The following is a 20,164-nucleotide window of genomic DNA, read 5'->3' on the forward strand; positions in this document are numbered from 1 at the left end:
GTTATTCATTTTAATCACACTACCGCACACCCCTCTCTCCCTCCCACTGTCCCAGGGGGTTGCTATATTTAAGCACTTTTTCATTCCTTCTCCTTTTTTTGGTCTTGGCTGATGGCAAGGCAATTGCTTTGTGGGATGTCTGCCCTTGAAGAATCAGACAACAGAAGGAGATATTTATACATACTGTAGATGTGGAGCGAGAGCAAGCTGCATCAGATTCTGCACCTTCCTCTTTGACTGCGCAGTGCTAGGAAATCAAATCATTGGCTTTTTTTTACTGCCCACTTTTTAGCTTTTATTTCCCTCTTTTGTTGTTCCCCCTTCAGATACAGAAACAGAAGGGGTGTTGGTTTTGTACCTGCACTATAAGAGTAGCTGTCTGTCCTCAGGGAGAGGGGGGGGGGGGGGGGGGGGTCTAGTAATGGTTGTCTCCCATGTTACCCATTTCTCCCATTCATTCTCCCGCTTTCTAATTGGACTTCTCCATCTGTTGAGGCCTACACATTGTCTTCTGGGGATGCTAAGGCTAAAACATCCTATCACAGATGCATATGGGACAGCCTTCTTGGCGTGCTGTAAAAGCAGAGTGTGTGTGTGTGTGTGTGTGTGTGTGTGTGTGTGTGTGTGTGTGATGTATAATCAGAAGACCAGCAGCATACAGCATGGAGATAAGTAGATACAAAGTATACGCCTCACCCAGATATAAAGCTGGCAGGATTGGCTACTTGGAAAATTAATCCATCAGCACACAGCAGATCTGTTGGTGGCGAGTGACATACTTTAATAAGAATTATTTCACCAGATGACGATGTTGACAGATGCCGGAAAATAAAGTGTCAGTATTATTGACTGAATGCCAAAACCACATAAACTAAATCTTTTAACTCTGCAGTCGCCAAAGATGTCGAGGAAACAGAAAAGGTTTTTTTAAGTTCGAAAAAACACAACAAGTCTTTGGATTCTCCCCCAATTCCCTCTTGGACTTTTTAATGATATAGGAGATTGTGTTGCTCAAGCTTGTCACTCTTTACATCCTATTGACTGGGAGTTGAACGCTCAGGATCGAGGAGTAGGACGATGTGTTTGTGGTAATGATCACAGCCCATTAACTTTGATGGTTGCCATTTCATAGAAAAGACAATGGGAGCTGGGGAACGGTAGCGGCGCAGCTTGTTTTCTGTCACAAACATGTGTACACAAAATCGTGGGGGGAAGAGCTCGGAGGAGTAAACTGCGGCAAAGTCCACACAGAATTGATTTCTGGATCCAAATGAGACAACCTCACCTTTGGAGGTAATTGAATGTCACATTACAGAGGCAGTTGCTGGGATCTATCTCCCAGGATGCTCGGTTGTGATTCCCCTGTGACTTCCAGAAGACAGCGAGGAGCGGAGCATCCAGCATCACCACCAGCAGATACATCTGGAATGTAAATGGTGTGTCTGTCATGTGTGTTTCCCAGCATGTGACACTGAGACTGTGTGTGCAAGTAAAGGAGACTGAGCTGCATCTGAAATTAATTGTATTGTCTTGCTTTATTAATGCTGACTGTCTGGGTCGGTTTTCCTCTCTGCCCAAATCAGTTGTCCTGGCTCGGTAAAAACAGGACGCACTCCATTTGTCTGTGGCTATTATGTAAAGATAGGGCCATGGATGCCAGAAATCCAACTCTTAAGCTCCTCCACAGGGATAATAGACAATTGGCTAAGAGGAAAATACAAATAATCATCTGTTTATGGTTTTCCTGTAATACTTTGAAAAAAAAGCTAAAATCCCCACAAAGAGTGCAATCATTTCAGGGGAGATATTCCTGCATAGGGCGCCTGCAGGGAGACAAACAGACAGGAAATCCCTTAGGTGGGAGCTGAGCTCATACTTTAACAACGCGGAGACAATCATAACTATCTACGTAGTAATCATCAATCCCACTTTAAATAAAGCTTTTAAATTGTTGCAGTTTTTAAGTCAGTGGGATCCAACCAGTACAATAACAGAGGGTGTTGTCAGGAGAGAATTTGTCATTTGTTTATTTTAACATTGAACTTTAATATGCTTATCTGCTGAGCCCTGGTCACCTAACATACCCCCTGCAATCTGTATTCGCTACCAGCATGTAACCTTTGAAAATAAATAACCTAAATTGATGAAGTGTTTTGGTATTTTAACATTTTCACAGCTATGGCTCAGAAGGATCTGGGGCCTCATTTATAACCATTGCAAACAACGAAAACAAACTTGAGGGGAGGATGTGCGCACTTCCAAGCCAACTCTGACCCATGCATACCAACATTTTGGAGACGGGAGGTGAACTGCAGCCAGATATTTGATCCACTTCATATTATCATTAAAACCAACAGCGTTATTTGTGCTCCCCTGACATATCTATTCCACGAGAACCTTCAATTGAAAATATGTACAGCAATGACACCCATGATGATGACCGATCAGCTGATATAGATTCTATATATCTGTGATCTTGGATATTTGACCGAAGCGAACCATCCCAGTACAAACACAATACTCATCACTCTGGTTTATTAGACGACAGGTCTGTGTGTGGTATGATTAACACTGTATAATATTGACCTTTCTATGTAGAGCGTCTTGTAATCATTTAAATAAAGAATTGTGTTAAAGTTTATAGATAGGGGACATCAGAGTTGTCTCTGAATGTAATAATCCTGCTGTTTCGGATGATTTGAATAGGTACAGGCGATACAACATGCTCCGTCACATTCTCAAGGTGTGACGCGATTCTTTTTTTGCCTTAGATCTTTTTATTTCAGACTCTGTTCTCTCTATCGTACTCACTCTCACTCACTGTATTATCAGCAGCAGAGTACCAGTGTATTTTCTTTATTAATGATATCACTGCTGTCCCATAAAATCGCTCTTCACCTCCACCTCGATGTCAGTGTGGGAGTTGCTCTTCTTCTTTTCATCGCTTGATGCCGTGATTCACTGTGGAAACCCATTGGTCAGCAGGATAATTTAGTATTCATGAATCACGGGGACTTTGCATTGACCATTTATGGTTGGATGTGGGCGTGTAGAGGGCGGCATACGAGGCAGGAACGTTTCCAGGCGGACTTTGATTTATAACGGGAGCATTGCGGTTTTATATATCAAATATATTTTTTGCATATGCTATTTTTGGCTTTTGTTTGTGCGTACTCTTTTAGTAGGAATCCTACGCACTATTTCATAAATGAGGCCCCTGGTCCCTAACTGATGATCTCGTTAGTAAAATTAACATAATTCAATGAAGAAATACTATGTAACAACTAAAAGCTCTGCATGTTTTACTTAAGTCAAAACAAACAAGAAAGTATTATCCGAAAAATGCACTGACGACCAAGCTAGGGACGTAAAACCAAGCAGACACCAATATCATAGACTTTACATAAAGGGGAACAAACCAACCAAATTGATCACAAAAAGCAGCATCTCACACTGTCTCACTCATTACATCATCTGATGGCTCCTCAGCAGCAGACATCAAACAATTAATTTCCTAATTTGAACATTCCTACAATTGACTCTGACTGAAAAACAGAATTATAATGGATTCTCACAGTGAGGAGCATTGTCGCGGCAATTATGTCTCAGAGTGGAAAAACCAGAGTGGAAAAACCCCATGTCCAGATGTGTTCTGAATTTTCATTCAAAATAATAAGAACAAAAATGAACTAGTCCCTATTTATCAAAGAGCGCTGGGATAAAACATCCACTCACTCAGTCTCTGCTAGACATCTACTATACGGCTATTAAAGGAAATGTGACCCACCTGGTTGTCCTTCATACTGACAAATCGGTTTGTTGAACTTTGATTGTAAAGTGTTTTTTGAAAGTTAATGCAGTCTGCCTTGAAATGGTTCTAACTCATATATTTCCAGATGAACACACTGGCAAACAGTCTTGTTCTAATTGCTTGATGCTGAAATGACATTTGATAGGGTGAAGTGGGATTATCAACTCCACATATTTGTTAGATTTGGATTTAGATATTTCTAAACATATTTTCTCTGATCCCACTGCCTCAGTTCATACTGATTCTCTACTATTACGGTCTCAGAGGGATCAAACACTCAGCTCATTCAGTCCACAATGTTTTCTCCAAGGTATCAGATCCAGTGGCTTGATATTATCTCACTTTATGTAGATGATTCATCATTATATGTCACCAACCCTGACACAACCATACCTAAAGTTCTAAGAGTTCTGGATCAGTCCATTTTCTAGAATGATGAAGAACATCCCACTCTGCCATTTAAAAGATTTAGTTAGTTTGGTGTAAAAAGCACCAATAACAGTTAAAGTACAGCGGGAAATAGGATCCAAATGTCTATATTTGTTCCAAGCAGAATGCATTGTCATACGACTATAGTTTTTTTTTTTTAATGCATTCATCCAGATGATACCCATTAAAATATTTATGGAGAAACCAAAAGGACTCAGGAGGCCTCTCGCTTCTAGACGTGCACATTTCAAAGCCATCTCCCTGTGGTTAAAGGATTGTTATGGTATGGCCGCTGAATGACTCCAGATTGAAATAACCAAAAGCAACCCACACTCACTTCCTGCTTTGCGCCGCTCATAATTGCCACTGGTTCATGATATTTATATAAACTTGGCCGTAACCAAATCACAATGCAGTGTGTGCACAGCAGTTTAACATTTCTATTCACCCACTTATATCCAATAATGAACTTTCCATACCATCTTTACTCCAATGCAGTTTAATCCACATTAGCGAACATTATATATTTTTTGCAAATATTTTGGTTGTATTAAAAATCTTAATATCAAAAATAACTAGTGACCTACTATCATTCATATTTTCCATACTTTCCACCACTGCTTAATGAAATATGACCTCATGTGAAGCTAAAACACAATTACAGCAAAGTGTCCTGACCTGCCGCCCCCCCCAGAGGGAACATGATGAGTGACACATTAGCAAAGGAACACCGGCATCCTAAATGGACACACTTAATAAAAATCAGCAACATGACAAAAAATATAACCACCGAAATTACAAAGAAACAGCAAGATATGATTTATCTAGTAGAAAATGTTTAAGAGTAACATTGTGACGTTAGAGCATGCAAAAAACCATGCAACATGCAACGACAATTCTAAAATCTTAGTTTGTTGTTTAGGCCTGCTAACAATTACTTATTCACACTAAGCACGAAGTAGAGATGATATCGGTGGTAGAAGAAAAGTTAATCAGTTAATAAAAGTCTATGAGATATCAGTCTCAGCAAAACTGCTGGTATGCCCTGGTCTTCTCTTTACTCTGCAATGATTACCTTACAATTATAAGATAACATGGTATTTTTAGACTCACTCACACAACCCTACTGTTTAATAATTATTGAGTTTACGATTTCCCAAGCATTCTAATTCTGCTTTGTTATCATATTTATCTCTTCTTCACTGCTAATCAAGGTGAAGTGTTCTCTGTGTGAGATCTACAGTAAGTTCAAGAGGTGTGTGTCAGACACAGGAAAAAATACAGATTCTGCATCCTCACTGGAGACTGTAATTGTTACTGGTAAATTATATAGAAGTGATTACACGTTTTCCTTTATACAATACATTTTATACATTTACTATCAAATGGAACAATTCTTCTGCCGGGAAGCAGTGCAGAAACCTGACAATGTCCAGGCAGAGAGCAGAAGGATGCAGGAGAAATAGTCTCAGAAAGAACAGGCATCATTAAATCATAAAATGGTATATTTTAGTGTGTTTGGTGTAGTAAACAACTGAATCACACGATTAGCTGCTGCTTTGTTGGGGTAGGGGCGGGGGGGGGGGGGGGGGGGGCATTCTGTGGCTCTGCTTGCCTATGTGTAAAAATTGCCACAAGCCACCGCTCTGTGGGATAATAAATTATCATGAAATACAGGCAGTAGATTGACACCGGCATGTGCTGCCTTCCATCTGTCATGTGACTACTCTGAATTTACAGTGGGTGGCTCCAATAAAAGCATCATCACCATTTCCTGCTGTGGTTCATTTTTTTAAAGTCAGGTTGTGGTAATTCAAATGCATCGTATTGTTACGTGCGATTGGAATTTTTACCACCTCTGAATACATTTCGGATGCACACAAAACAGAGAACTAAAAGAAATAATGCAATTTTTTAGAGTGGCAGTTACTGCAGCGCCAGCTTATTGGAACAGTCTATAATGTGCAGGCTTTATTGTGCCCATCACCAATATAAAGTGGCTTATAACAGTAACTATAATCGCATCTGGCAGTATCTCATCAGGTATTATAGACTGCTTAATAATAACTGATGCATTTATATTATATTTAAAAAATCCATCACACTTGCATTAGATAAGCTGAAATGATCAGTTGATGGATCTGAAGGTCTGAACCTGACATAAAATAATGGAGCTATATGATCACCACTTAGGGTGTCATCAATCCATCTGAGGCCGCATGGAGCCGGTTAACGAAGAAGGAAACATTGAGACTGCGGTGCGGTCACCGACACACCTGTATATTGGAAATTAGTTAGAGGTGAAAGAGGAAAACGTCGCCCGGCGGCACATGCCCTGTTTAGTGTCTGTTTGACCAAATGGCCTACATTAGGTGATATATTTAGCTATTTATAGGCGCCGGGGCAGGCAGGAAACAGCTGCCATGCGTCAGGGTGACAGGCTGACATCCCTCATCTCAGCAGGACCTCCCTGGCAGGCCGACAGGAGGAAGCTCTTTATACCTAAACTGAAATGGGACATAGCCTCTTACCATTCATACCACATACAGCAACTAATAATCTATGGAGCCTGTGGCAAAGACTCAACAATGAAACTGGGTTAAGAGTGGCTACTATGGACAGCTTGATTCAAAGCCACACTTGTGCGCCTTACAGAGATCTGTTCTCTGCCTTTACAGCAAACACTGTGTATTTCATTCAAGTGGGATCAGTATTGATCACGAGGAGCTTTTATTGCATCCTGGCTGCTGTAAACTGGCACGAGATTCCTCCGCTGCTGGCAAAAAAAAAATGGTTCATGAGCAGGGAGACAGAGCTTTAAGCTGACAAACAAGCTCAATCAATATTCATGACTTTGCCGTGATGCCGCTCACGTTCAGGTGTTTGGAGTGGGAACCAAGTTTCAATTAATGGGCTCGTATCAAAGTTTTTGCGTTTCCCTTTGACAAGAAACCCGATGACAAGAAAGGCCTTCTGTTTGTTGCTGATACATGAAAGTTCATATTGATTTCAACGACCGCACCGAATACAAGAAGGTAACCGGTGTTAACATTACACATCGCTACACAATAAAAAAAGTGTGTCACCGTGAAATGAATATGTGCTCCACGGCATTTAAGTGCAGGTACGTGGAAAAACTAGGGTGACTGTCAAGATAATGGATTTCTCTCATTTCACCCCAGTTAGTGTTTTGCCGAGAGGCATCGAAAAACAGTATAAGTGTTGTTGTTGTTTTTAAACCTTATCTAAGGTGATGTCCCATCGCTCTTCAGACGAGGCAGAAGTTGCATCAGTGTTCGAGCTCGTCTCTGTTTAATTTCACGCAGCAGACTGATTATTGCTGTTAGCTACTATCTCTGAATCTCTGCTGATCACAGATGTTGGCTTGTTGGCTGCTGGGCGTTTTTTGATAAAGAGACAAATGTCGAGGGGAGGACGGGGAGCGGGTGGTGGTGGGGGGGGGGGGGGGGGTGCTCACATTCTCACTCTCTGGCATTATAAAAGCTGGCACTGTTTCAAGATGCCGTGTTTGCTATGCTGTCCCATTCGCCCGAGAAATAATCGGTGCAAGGAGCAATACATTCCACAGTCTTCTCAGTGACAGGAGGGAGGATCATCACCTTCCTCGCAACTTTTCGCTCTTACGTCTGTGCCGCGGGGCTGGATTTCGGGGTCAGGAGGCGGGTCCGGCTCGGGGAAACGGAGTATAATGAATACTAGTCCCATGTTTACCATAGTTACAGTGGCGTCTATAAATAACAGAACAACTGTTTCCCTTGAAACCAGCACTCATTACATGCCATCACAGGAAACCGTCTAATGTTCAGACAGCCATAGCAGACTTTGTGTTGCAGCTCTCAATGAAAACAGAGCGCAGCTTGTTCTGTCTTAGCTGACAAGTTTAAGAGTTACACAAAAAATGACAAGGGCAAGGCCAGTGACTTTATATGTTAAACACTACAATTTATTACAGTGGTTTTATTCTCTTAATGCTAATGTTCCGGTGTGGGACTTACTCAGATCAATTAATTCCTCTGTTCTACACTATCTTGAGTTGATCATTTGTTTTCTGACCTTACAGTAAAATGCTGACCATGAGAATTTAAATACTTAATTATGAATTACTCTCTAAGGAAACATCCAGCGGCTGTTCTTGACTTATAAACCATTTGTTACACAGTACATGGAATGTATTGAATTAGAGATCCAACTAAAAGACCTGTCTGCGAAGAAGGCTCAAGAGGTTTGTTAAGGTTTAGGGGAAATTGTGGTTTAGTTTGGAAGGATTCTTTTTTATTAGGAACAATTGTAGTCATACTTAGAAACACAACTATGAGAGTAAGTTTGAAACAGGAAATGAACAACATTTTCTCCATGTTAAAGTCAAGTGTTTTGTTGACTCATCTATCCACTTCAGCTTCCTCCCCCTGTGGACTCTATGTGGACTCTGTCGATTGAAAATAATGTCCCCTGACTTTCTCCTCTGCTCCTGTCATGATAACTTTGAGGGTTTAATCACTTGAATGTAAACATCGGTTGTTTGTAAGGAGCTCGCTGAGACGACTTATGTCGCCCATTCTTCCTGAGAGGAGAGTCTCAGATGACCAGTGTCTTTGTTTTACCTTAAATATGAAGCTACAGTGCAGCCTGGAGCTGAGCCTTTAGCATGCGTACTAGAAACAGGGAGTAGTAGCTGGCCTGTCTGTGTCATCACCTCGAAAGCTCACAAATCAACACGATAAATCTTGTTTGTTAATCCAATTCATAACACCAAGAATGACTCAATGTGGTTCTTTTGCCTGAATTTTCACCCTTTTGCGACACATGGGGATTAAGAAAAAAAAGGGATGATCAAATTAAGGCGCATAAATCACCAATTTGACATAAAGGAAATACAAAAGCAAATAGAGATTTTGCATTTCCTTCACAATATGACAGTAATAGATACTAAAAACTAATGAAGAAAAACATTAGAAAAAAATTAATATAACTGAATATGTAGCAAATATGACCATATTGTTGGAATCCTAGGTTGACAATACGACAGCTGTCATTGTTAGATCCTTTTCCAACATCATACACGAGTGGTTGACTTCAGCAATAGAAACCATCTGCTGCATGTTTTTGTGTTTGTATAAAATTTAAAAAAGAAATGTTGGTGCTGATGAAAACAAATTTAGAAATAGCCCATCAATGATAAAAATTATGAAAATGTTCCCCTTATAAAACATGAAACATGGCCGTCCCCCACATGATATCAAAATACTCTGTGTAGTGATAAAAAAGAAACAACATAAACAATCTCAATATAAGTTTTGTAAGAAGAGTAATAATAAGAATCAGGTTTAAGCATAAAAGGCTCTATATTTAGACTGGCAATCCAAACACTTTGAATATTTCCTTCTAGAGCACATTCATTGCGATCCTGATAATTGCATGGATCTAATGTTAAACAGAGGGTAAACCAGAAGACTAAACAAAAAGAGAATCCACTTAGAATACGGTTGTACATTTCAACAAAGTGATGAGGAGGCATTGTGTGTGTCTGCATACCAATCTCCATGACCAGACACGCCATTTTCATCTGTATGTTAATGCTGACTATGTAAATAAGCCATGCAGCACCGGAGGAAGAGATAACTGTTGGGCTTGGTGCAGAAGATAAATTTGCACGCTACAATATTTGATCCACTGATCTCACCACACACACTTAACATCTGATATCTTTCGGAACATATCAACTTTCAAGATAGGGCACAGACACATAATGGGAAAAGTTTCCTCATTTCATTCACTCACTCAGGCTGGGTCAGGCGTTTCTGGGTTGCTGTTAGATTGGATGGAAGTGAAACAAGGCAGAGCAAATGCCTACCAACAACAATGAAATTGAGGCGATGTGTTTTCTCAAATATCACCTTATTTCCTAATGCAGCCACGCCGCATTCATCCTGAGCAGCTCAAAGCCGTACAAATTACATTAATCTCCGATGTTGCTTGCAAGACAAAGAAGAAGATAAAAATGCTGAGCAGTGGGGAAAAAATACTGCCATATTTTATGTCCTCACACTACGTTACCCAGGCCCGAGTGCAGAACGTGCTACTCTATTTCCCTACTTAATGCAGCACATTCAAAGTGAATTAATGAAAACCCCCAGCGTGGAATGAGTGTTATTGGTGCCGCCTCGAAGACGGGTTGTCAAAGAAATCGAATCAAATGGAAGGACAGCCATTTTGTCCTTGCCATATAGATTATTTATCAATCTGACCATCCGCAGTGACGCATGCCTGCTTTTAGAGTCAGTTCACACACACAGTATCCCCACATCAACCTGCCAGCTGGCCATAATCTGTTTTTCAGTTCAGGGTTGACTGACCACAAATACATTTTCCTTTTGACATTGTATTTCAAATGATATATATATATATATACACACACACTGTATGTGGCGCAGCATATCAACAATCAAATAGAATAAGGGGGAGAATTAATCCTCAATTTTCAATTTACATATTTTCAATTGAGGATTTGAGGGTTTTTTCTAAGCGCTTCTGTCTTTCTGAACGATCTTAATCTTCTCTGAGGAAGGCTGCCTGTTCCCGCCCCTCGCTCTCACTCCTCCATTTTGCAGTAATTTGCATGGGCAGAATCAAGCTCGCACAAAACACATTTCAGTGCCAGGTTCCCCTCATTAAGTCACCTGTCACATCAGGACCATTATAACCAGCCTCACATTAGCATCACCTCTCCTCCAATAAAGCACCTGGAGGAGTACCGAGCCTATAGGCTAACGGCAGCCTACACATCTCACATCAGCCACTTCTCGTTTGCGTGGTTATACATCACGTCGTTCAGAATGCTGATTGAATTGCTGATTTTCATAATGTGCATAACATACACAATGCCAAGTGGTGTAATGTATTGTACTGAACACAGAAATTACACTGATTGCGGCACATAATCAAGGGCACCAAATGTTCTCACTGACAGTCGAGCTCAGTTGGAAAAAAAAAGTGAAAATCCTCTTCATGGTAACTTAGCCAACCACATGAATACTATATCATTAAGACTGCATTCGTTATCTCCTGGTTACAGATACAGTTAAAGCCCCCCCCCCAGACTCTTCCTGTAGACTTCAGTTACATTTGACATGCAGCGAGGGGTTTGGACTTCAAAAAGCTTTGCTCTGCGCCACATTGAATCCTGAAGTTAAGGCTTTGCGTTGTAGGCTTTGATTGCCATGGGGCTAAGGTGTCAAAACTGGCAAGCATGATAATGGTTATACATCTGGTGGTTTATGGGCCCTATGGTGACCCTTGTGTCTGTTAACCTTGCCTCCTCTGTCTTATAAATCCTAGCTTGAGAGGTTTATAGGGCTCACTTGTCAAGCCTTTCCTGTCGTGTTTGGTGGATGGAGCAGTAGCACAGACAAACTACACTGTGATAAATTCTGTATAGGTGGAGACTCAATGCAATGCAAAGCCATATGTGTTGTGCCGTAGGACAGTGCACAGAGTAAATGCGACAACAAATCAGTAATTAGAATGATCACTACTCTCAGCATTATCCAGAGGCATAGCCAAAAGAAAGGTGTTGATCCAAGGATTGCAAGTTTAGTTTGTGTGTTTGAAAATAACATTCGTGTCAGAAGCTGAGGCCAGTTAGGTCTATCGAAGGTAATGTCTGTGTCCGGAGGAACATGTGTGCCTCTGTGCCAGACTAAACCCTGTCCTCCGTTATCTTCTTCCCCTGTGGGTTGCGCTTGACTTCAACTGTTTTCACAGCTGCTCACAGCGGTGCACTCCATTACACCTTAAATCACTTAAAAGATCTGAAGCACCAAAAATTCCCTTAGCAGCTAATTCCGTCTGACTGTGTGGATCATCCAGGGAAAACAAGAGCACACGAAAACATCTGATTCCGGCCTAATAAAGTGCAACGCTATCTCTATATTGGAATCTATCGCTTTCTTAAATGGACAATATTGAATCAAGTCACAAAAATTAAACTCTGAGACAAGTGTGGTTTTCACAGAAGTTGGAGAACACAATAGCACAGATAACAATCACATATTTTACACTCAGTCAGTTCTTGAAGAGCTTGGCAGCAGCATTCTCACAGAAGGCAGATTCTACTTTGTAGGGTGTCTGAAAGCAGCCACAGAGATTAAGCTCAATAAATAAGGTGGGATAAGTGGTTCTTTTCCTGTGTTTGGTGCCATAGAGCAGTAGACACAGAGGCGTGACACACAGCTGCACAGTGCTATTGATTCTCCAATGGTCTCCAGGCACCATTCAGGCTGCCTGCCAAGTGCCTCTGAACAGCAGCCCCTGCTCTCACAATATCTGCACGTCTGCTTAAGCACAATCAATGGGCCATCAGCAGCGGAGAGAGCGCACACCACTGTCTTTACTTCAGGGTGCGAGTCAGGGAAATTGAAAATATATGTAGTGGAAAGGCATCATGATACTGTGATGCTGGCATAAAACGCCATTGACAATCAGAATGAAATCAAATGCTTTCAGAGGCCACAGATGGAGGATGCAGCCGGTAGCACCATCGCTGGTCTCTACAGAGCTTATTTGTCACCCAATGAAATGACTACCACATTCACATAAATAGCTATTGTTTGACATGGAGCTCTTCTTCTGCATGCTGAACCCCGAAACACCTGATATCTAACTGATCACTTTGCAGGTCAGTGGAGGAGAGCACAACGAGAGACATTTCCTCCACTCCAGTGTAAACCGGAGACAACGACAACCACAATTAAATTCTACAGGCGTTGCGTGAGATGTGTTTTTTAAAAGCACTCTTTAAGACAATGATGGATCATGAGAAGAAGTCGACTTTGTCTTTCAGTGCTAAGCATTCAGCCTCTCCACCGGTGGTCCACTATGCAGCATTTTGCGCCACTGCAAGGCTTCAGTTTTAGGTTGCAAATCTGTCAGCCAGGCTGACAGGGCTCACAATGGAGTGACAGAAACGTCCCCATTACCAAGGACATTTCAGTTTTATTTTCACACGGCAGAACATCTTTTTCAAATCCATCTGAAGCAACACAAAGGGGATTCCTGGCTGAATGCAGCAAAATCATTGTTGCTCCCCAAAGATAAATAATGCACCCTCTTACACAACTCGTCTTTCATCTCCGTTTTGAATCTGAAAGGAAAGTGTGGCCGACGCAGCGTTACGTTTGAGGTGGCAGCTTCAATCATCAGCTCGTGCTTATCACTAATTATTCTCAATGGACAATTCGAGGGTGAGTAGTAGTTTGACTGGTATTGAGTGAGGGCAAGGGGAAGCTTTGTATGCAATTAAGAAGAAAGAAAATCCACTAATGCATTGTCAACACAGCATGAGAGCAGACGCATAGATATTAGTGACGGATAGTTTGAATGATAGAAAAATATATGTTGCCTGCAGATCTGAAGCATAACCAGGTGCAGCATAGCTGCAACAATGCAGATATAAGGACAGACAAAAACAAGAAGCATCATATCTAATGTATGAAAAGTCAATTAAATACATTATGCATCATTGACACAAACATAGGACAGAAAAGTGTGTATTTAATGCTTATATTCAGAGAATTATTCCTGACACATCACAAACATGAAGTTATGCGCACAAAGCCACATTTACACACACATATACACACCTACGAACACACAACTAGGACACACAAGTACAAACAGCCAGTGGCAATTTGTTTTGCAATGTTTGATCCTTGATGTTATGACTTTGAAATTAAAAGGCAACATTATTTCAACAGGACCTCATTTCAGTGTCATCAGTGAAGAGGACTAACATCGCCTGAGAGGCTGAGCACAGCCTGGCACACGCAGCAGTGAGTAAAGAAGACACCAGGATATTTTTTACGCACAAATAAGAAATGGTGTGATCATTATTTCCCCTCTGCGTAACCTGCAATCGCACTTCAAGCAGCCAAACGCTGCATTCGTTTTATGAATCTGAACTGATGAAAACCAAATGGCAGCTGCTCGGCTCACTGACTCAACTTTTCAGCACCTTGGAAAGCGCACCGCCCCATGGGTGCTGAGCTGGAGTGAATGACGGCAATATTAAAATTAATAGTAGTAATAATAATAAGTTAGGCCCCGCAGCTGAGCGGCTGGATGCACTCATCAATACAAATTAATTTGATGTAATCTTCTTAACAGTGTTTAATTATTTAATGCTACATCAGCACATAGTACAGCTGACATTGTTCATGAGCATGAAATTAGCATTCAAATATTGACTGTACCTCGGCAGAGGGGGAGAAAGAGACAGGAGCTGAGAGAGAATGAAGAAGAGAAAGAGGAGATGTGTGTGTGTGTTCTTATTCAGATATCTTTGTGAGGACCATTTTAGCCCACAACCATTTGAGCCAACCAGCTACATCCCAAAATGTCTGACCCACTTTAAATGGTCTGGTTTTAGGGTTAGGAATAGACATGGGTTAGGGTAAGGTTTAGGCATTTAGTTTTGATGGTTAAGGTTAGGGCTAGGGACTATAGGGAGCATGAAAATCAAGTCCCCATGTATAACATTTTAAGGTGAAGAATGTTTTAAGATTACATTACGATTCGATTAAGGTGAGGTTAAATTTATATTCGGTTAAGGGTTATGGTTAGACCTTAATAACTATGATTTAAGGTTAGAGTAAGTCTCAAGTAAATCAATGAAGGCAATGTAATGTTCTTTGACATTTCATTTGTCATGAAACACAGCTCTTTCTCTCTCTCTCTGTGTGTGTGTGTGTGTGTGTGTGTGTGTGTGTGTGTGTGTGTGTGTGTGTGTGTGTGTGTTTGTGTGTGTGTGGCCTGTACACTTGTGCCTCTCTGGCCTGCCGTATGCAGGATCTTGGCCAGTTAGGAGCCTCATTCTTTCTTTCTTCCATCCAATGACCTCTCCTTCCTGTTATTTGGACTTTTATTTCCCCCAAACACAAACCCCTCCGCCGTCTGTTGTTTGGCCACAATGTAATTCCCCCCCATTGTGCTGACCTTTCCAGAAAAGCTCATCCAATAACAACAAGCAGGGATGAGGGTTAACCTTCGGATGAGAGGTGCTGGTGAGGTGCAGCCTCATTGAAAGGCAGTGAATGGCGCACACAAAGCAGACCAAGGCTGTCCTCTGATTGGCTGAGCAGCCACCGGGGCAGATAATAGGCCCAATAGACGCACACCTGTGGCCTCTGCACAACCAGTTAAAACAATGGCGGAAGAATGTGTGCTAATTAGCCTCCGTGTCGCCCAGCGTGCTAATTTCACTGCTCAGGAATTAGAGTCATAAAAATGGTTCATTACTGGCTGTTGTCATTGTAATGAAGCAACACGGGGACTCGTGTTTGAGAGGAACGTGGGTGTTTCATGGAGGTGAAGAGGAAACTGGGAGGGTGAGCGACAGCTGACAGGCTTACCCCAGTGTTGTCATGGTGACGATGGTGTACCAGAACGCCGCGGGGATGCTGGTGAACTTGGTGGACGTGGAGCCTTTCTCTGCATAGAACATGACCGTGGCGAAGATGATGATGGCCATGGTGAGGGAGAAGAGCAGGAAGCCCAGCTCGGAGGCGCAGCTCTTCAGCGTGTAGCCCAGGATGCGCAGCCCCGCGGAGTGCCGGGAGAACTTGAAAATCCGAAAGACCCGGAAGACTCTGAGGGTGACGAAGGCGCCGCTCACCTGGTCGTTGTCGGTCATGACCAGGCCGATGTAGTAGGGCATGATGGCCACCACGTCAATGACGCTCATCACGCTCTTCATGAACTTGTAGCGGCTGGGGGCCGCGATCAGGCGGAGGAGATACTCGATGGTGAATATCATGACGCAAGCAGTGTCCAAACAGAAGAAGGCCAGCGCGTACCGGTCTCCGCAGGAAAGCTCCTTGGACCTGTTGGGCAGAATCCCGCACGGAACCGTCTCCACCACGTTGGCCATGACCGATATGGCGATGAAGAACCCGGTGACATAGTAGAAGACCAGAGCCATGGTGCTGGTGTGGGGGTTTTCAAAAGCCCGCCACAGGAACTCCCGGTGCGTCAGGTTCACCGGCGTGACGTCATTGCCATTGTCTAAGTCCTCGTCGTCCTGGAGCCTCTCCGCGTTTTCTCGCCTCCGGTCCTTGTACTCCTCATAGCAGCAATCCCCGATGATCTCCGGGATGATGCCGAAGAAGGCGAGCTCCTCGTCGTAGGCAGCTATGCACTCCTGGCGCGGATAGTGTAGTTTTCCCGTGCGGTAGAAATTGAGTATGTGTCTGAAGATGTCCGGGTCGCGGTCGAAAAAGTACTCGCTCGTCTCCTCGTGGAAAAAGAAGTCCCTCTCCGTGCTCCCCAGCAAAGTGTCCGGGTAGCGCTCCAAAGTGTTCCGCCACGTCTGGAACTTGGTGCCGCTCACGTTGAGGATGATGAGTCCGTCCTTGGCTTTCTTCCTCTCCTGGGGAGGGATGGGCATCGGGGTGCTCGCCACGGGCATCCATCCTATGGCCGCCGCTCGGGCGAAGGGGAGCCAAGCCGCTACACCTGCTGCCATGCTGACCTGTGCTAGTGGTTCAAAAACGACCCCGCTCCGCTGATCACAGTGCTACGACTCGGAGATGAATTGCATCTGCAGGGAGAGCAGCAGATATAGAGACAAGCGGTGGTTATAGGCTGCAGAAGCACCTGAGCTGATAGGAAAACACACAGACCCATTTACTTGTGCTGATATTGCGCATAGCTCTGTTGAGTAGCCTATCACTCTCCAGCCTTATACCCACAGTGGAACTGTTCAGCTATGGAAGAGCCTACTTTGCGGCAGAATATGAATTGGATCTCGAGACCGTCACCCATCAATAAGCAGGAATGTGTGTTTTTCTCTGCCCCCAATAGTGAAGTGAAAGAAAACCCACCTCAGGAAAGGCTGCTCTTTAAACTGTATCCACGGGGAGTTGAAATAAAACAGCTATCCTCGGTAGAGAACACTTGCGATTACGCCTCCCATCTATCTGTCACTGCAGCCCGGCGATAGAGGAAAACGGTACAATAGCGTCGCATCAACAAGTTAAACAATTCAAGCGGCAGTTTCTCAGCAGAAAGTGTCCGTTCAGCCCCGGCGCGATCCTTTCTTCCCCTTTTTTCTTTTTCCTCTTCCTCTTGTTACCATCCGCAAAAGGCAGCGGCGCTCAGTTGCATGCGTTTTCCCCTCTCGTTGCAGCTATACTCCTCAATAAAGTCCTGTTCCTCTCGTCGACTGCAAGACCACCCTCCCCCCTCTTTTTCAGCACCAAGCATAAGCCAGGCTGTGGAGAGAGGAGAGAAAATCATATGCAGTAGAGAGAGCGAGAGAGAGAGAGAGAGCGAGAGAGAGGAGTGGTCCTATATCTGCACCCAGAAATTCCTCTGCTGCTTCACCGTGGGGGAACTAATCAATGCGTAATGGTAGAGTATTGTTAATAGGCGGCTTCGCTAAAAGCCCCGAGTTAAGGTTTGCGTTTGCGTAGCGCACCACGGACCCTCACTATTCCACTTAACGTCGTTAGTATGAAGGCGCGAACTATGGGGGGGCTTGTTTCATGTCGGGGTCGTAATGTGTTTGTTTTTGTCCGCATTGAGACAATATCGCATGAAGTGCATTGAAGTTTCTCTGTGGTCCCTGCAAGGAGAGATGACACGTGTGGTCCTCTCAGTGTGCCGATTGAGAGTGATGCCCTTGTTTGATTTACGTGTTAAAATGCTGCAGCATGTATTGATTGCAATATAATAGCTTTTATATATTTTTTTCTGTGGGAGAAATAAATGTAAGGATTTCAGATCTGCAACAAATCTTGATCGATATTGTTATTTCCCATTGCATCACTCTGTTGCACAGCCTCAAAGGTCAACAATATCTGACTGCACCGCTCTACTGACATTTTCCAAAATAACCATAATCAATGAAATGTCTCTTGTTGTTCCATAACGCAACGCTTGCATCTCCTACGGAACTCGAGGCAGCTGCGTCCACCGTGGAAGCGTGTGTCGCGCCGCGGACCATATTTGGCTGCGGATCCACGCGGAGCACGTTCGCACACATTTTGAATTCCTTGTTTTTCAGCACCGCGGACAGCACCCGAGCTTTCAACAGCCGCGGGGTTTCACGGGCTTCTCAGCCAGTGTAAGTACATACAGCTGCTGAGCTTCCGCAAAATAGATGGTGTCTCTGACCATTAACCAGGACTCGTTCCCTTTCGGAAAATGTACTGCAGCTGTTGCGCTTATCCAAAGTACTGTAATTTGCAACAAGTGAGTAGGAAGGGGATCAGTGTCTCGCTCAAGGACGGTTTGACAGTATAAGTGGCCGCGGACGGACACGTCAGATTTTAGGCCAGACCTGTGGCCTTTTGGCTTCCGGATCCCCAGCCAGTGCACTACACTCGCACCCAGCCTCTGGTCCCCTCTGGCGCAACGCCGAGTTTTTTGTAGGATGAATGCACAGGACTGTCAGAAGTCCCATTAGTGTATGCTGAGCATGTCAGAGCACACTCAGTGTTCAGTTTGAGCAGTCAGGCCCAGGGGCTATGTATTCATTAGGGCATTTAAATATTCCAGTGGTTGCCAAATGGCACCGAGCGCAGGCATCCCAGCTGAGCTCGATGCCAGACTAGCTGCAAGCTTGTCAGAGCACAGATAGCCACAGTGTTTTTATTTAAAAGGTAGTCAGAGGGGTTATTTGTCATTTAAATGTCATTTCATTTAAGCAAAGCAATTTGGTAAAAATCTTCTGAATTATTAGTAATATTTGCTTTGTACATTCAATGTGACACAATTAAATTAGGTTTTTTTAATCTGTAATTCCTCATATATCCATTTGCCTTAGTCTATCCTGTGTTGTTTAGACCAACTAACCCTAAAACTGTAATTAACTACATCTGTCCTCAGTTAAATATTAAACAAATGCACATTAAGGTCTATTTTAAGGGGATATAACACTGAATCAGCATAAGACAAAGGCAAAGACCATGCAGGGTCAAATTCAGTGTTATATCCCCTTAAAATATACTTTAATAGATATTTGGTTAAAATGTAAGTGTTGGATAAATGATGTTTATTAAACACTGGTCTTTCTTCCTGGTATTGTTTTGTGGTGTTTGTCTCTGTCAGAAACCCATAATCCAAGATGCTGAAATACTTTATGAACACTGTCTATATTTCAAGAAGTTCCAAGGTTATTTCAGATGATTGATGTTGACACAGAGCCGTGCGGAAGATTTAATTACATCGTCGGTGTGTTTATGGATTTACTTTTTGGATCAGGTAATTAGCATGTGTCCTTAACAAGGTTGAACAACTCAACCTTGGTTGTTTTTTATTCCGTGGACATCAGTTCAAAGACGGAAGTCACAGGTTTGGATGTTGCATGAATCTCTTTAACATTAAGGTTTTCCGTGTCTCGCAGTCGTAATAAAACATGATCAGGCCCTCGTCCCTTCCAGTTGCATGGATCCTGCTGACATTTTGAACTTGAAGTGTCGCTGAAGCCTTTGGGATTAGGTTGTGCAACAGGATACATTTTGAAAACAGATCCTTAAATGGGCTCTGTGTTGTGACGCAGGGACGCAAAACCAACACACACCGTCACTCTGATAAACCAACAAAGACATTCATGTTAGCTCTCTGTCTCTCTCTCTGTCTCTCTCTCTCTCTCTCTCTCTCTCTCTCTCTCTCTCTCTCTCTCTCTCTCACACACACACACACACTCACACAGCCATCTCTTTATTCCCATTTGATCCTTTGACTTTAACAGTCTGTCCACAATCGTACCCTGATGCCGCCCACACCACAGCCTGTTTTCTGTATTTCTATATTTAGTCTGCTCAGTGACTGAGATGATTTAACAGATGAGTCCCCTTCACTGGAGACTTGCCGCGCCTTGTTAAGGGAGAAGTAAAGGGACGGTAG

At 43.0% G+C, this 20,164-nt stretch overlaps 1 protein-coding gene across 1 annotated transcript in view; it reads right to left on the bottom strand.

Moving 5' to 3' along the window:
* LOC128444531 (potassium voltage-gated channel subfamily D member 2) overlaps positions 1 to 17,538 on the bottom strand; it is a 32,986-nt gene extending 15,448 nt beyond the window's left edge. The window contains exons 1-2 of the mRNA XM_053427058.1: positions 17,137 to 17,538; positions 15,667 to 16,853 (exon numbers count right to left, since the gene is read on the bottom strand). Of these exons, the coding sequence (XP_053283033.1) occupies positions 15,667 to 16,778 (1,112 nt within the window). The 5' untranslated portion in view covers positions 16,779 to 16,853; positions 17,137 to 17,538. The remainder of the gene's footprint in view (positions 1 to 15,666; positions 16,854 to 17,136) is intronic.
* Positions 17,539 to 20,164: the final 2,626 nt, after the last annotated feature.

This window comes from Pleuronectes platessa, chromosome 7, assembly GCF_947347685.1.
Source record: "Pleuronectes platessa chromosome 7, fPlePla1.1, whole genome shotgun sequence".
Lineage (NCBI taxonomy): Eukaryota > Metazoa > Chordata > Actinopteri > Pleuronectiformes > Pleuronectidae > Pleuronectes > Pleuronectes platessa.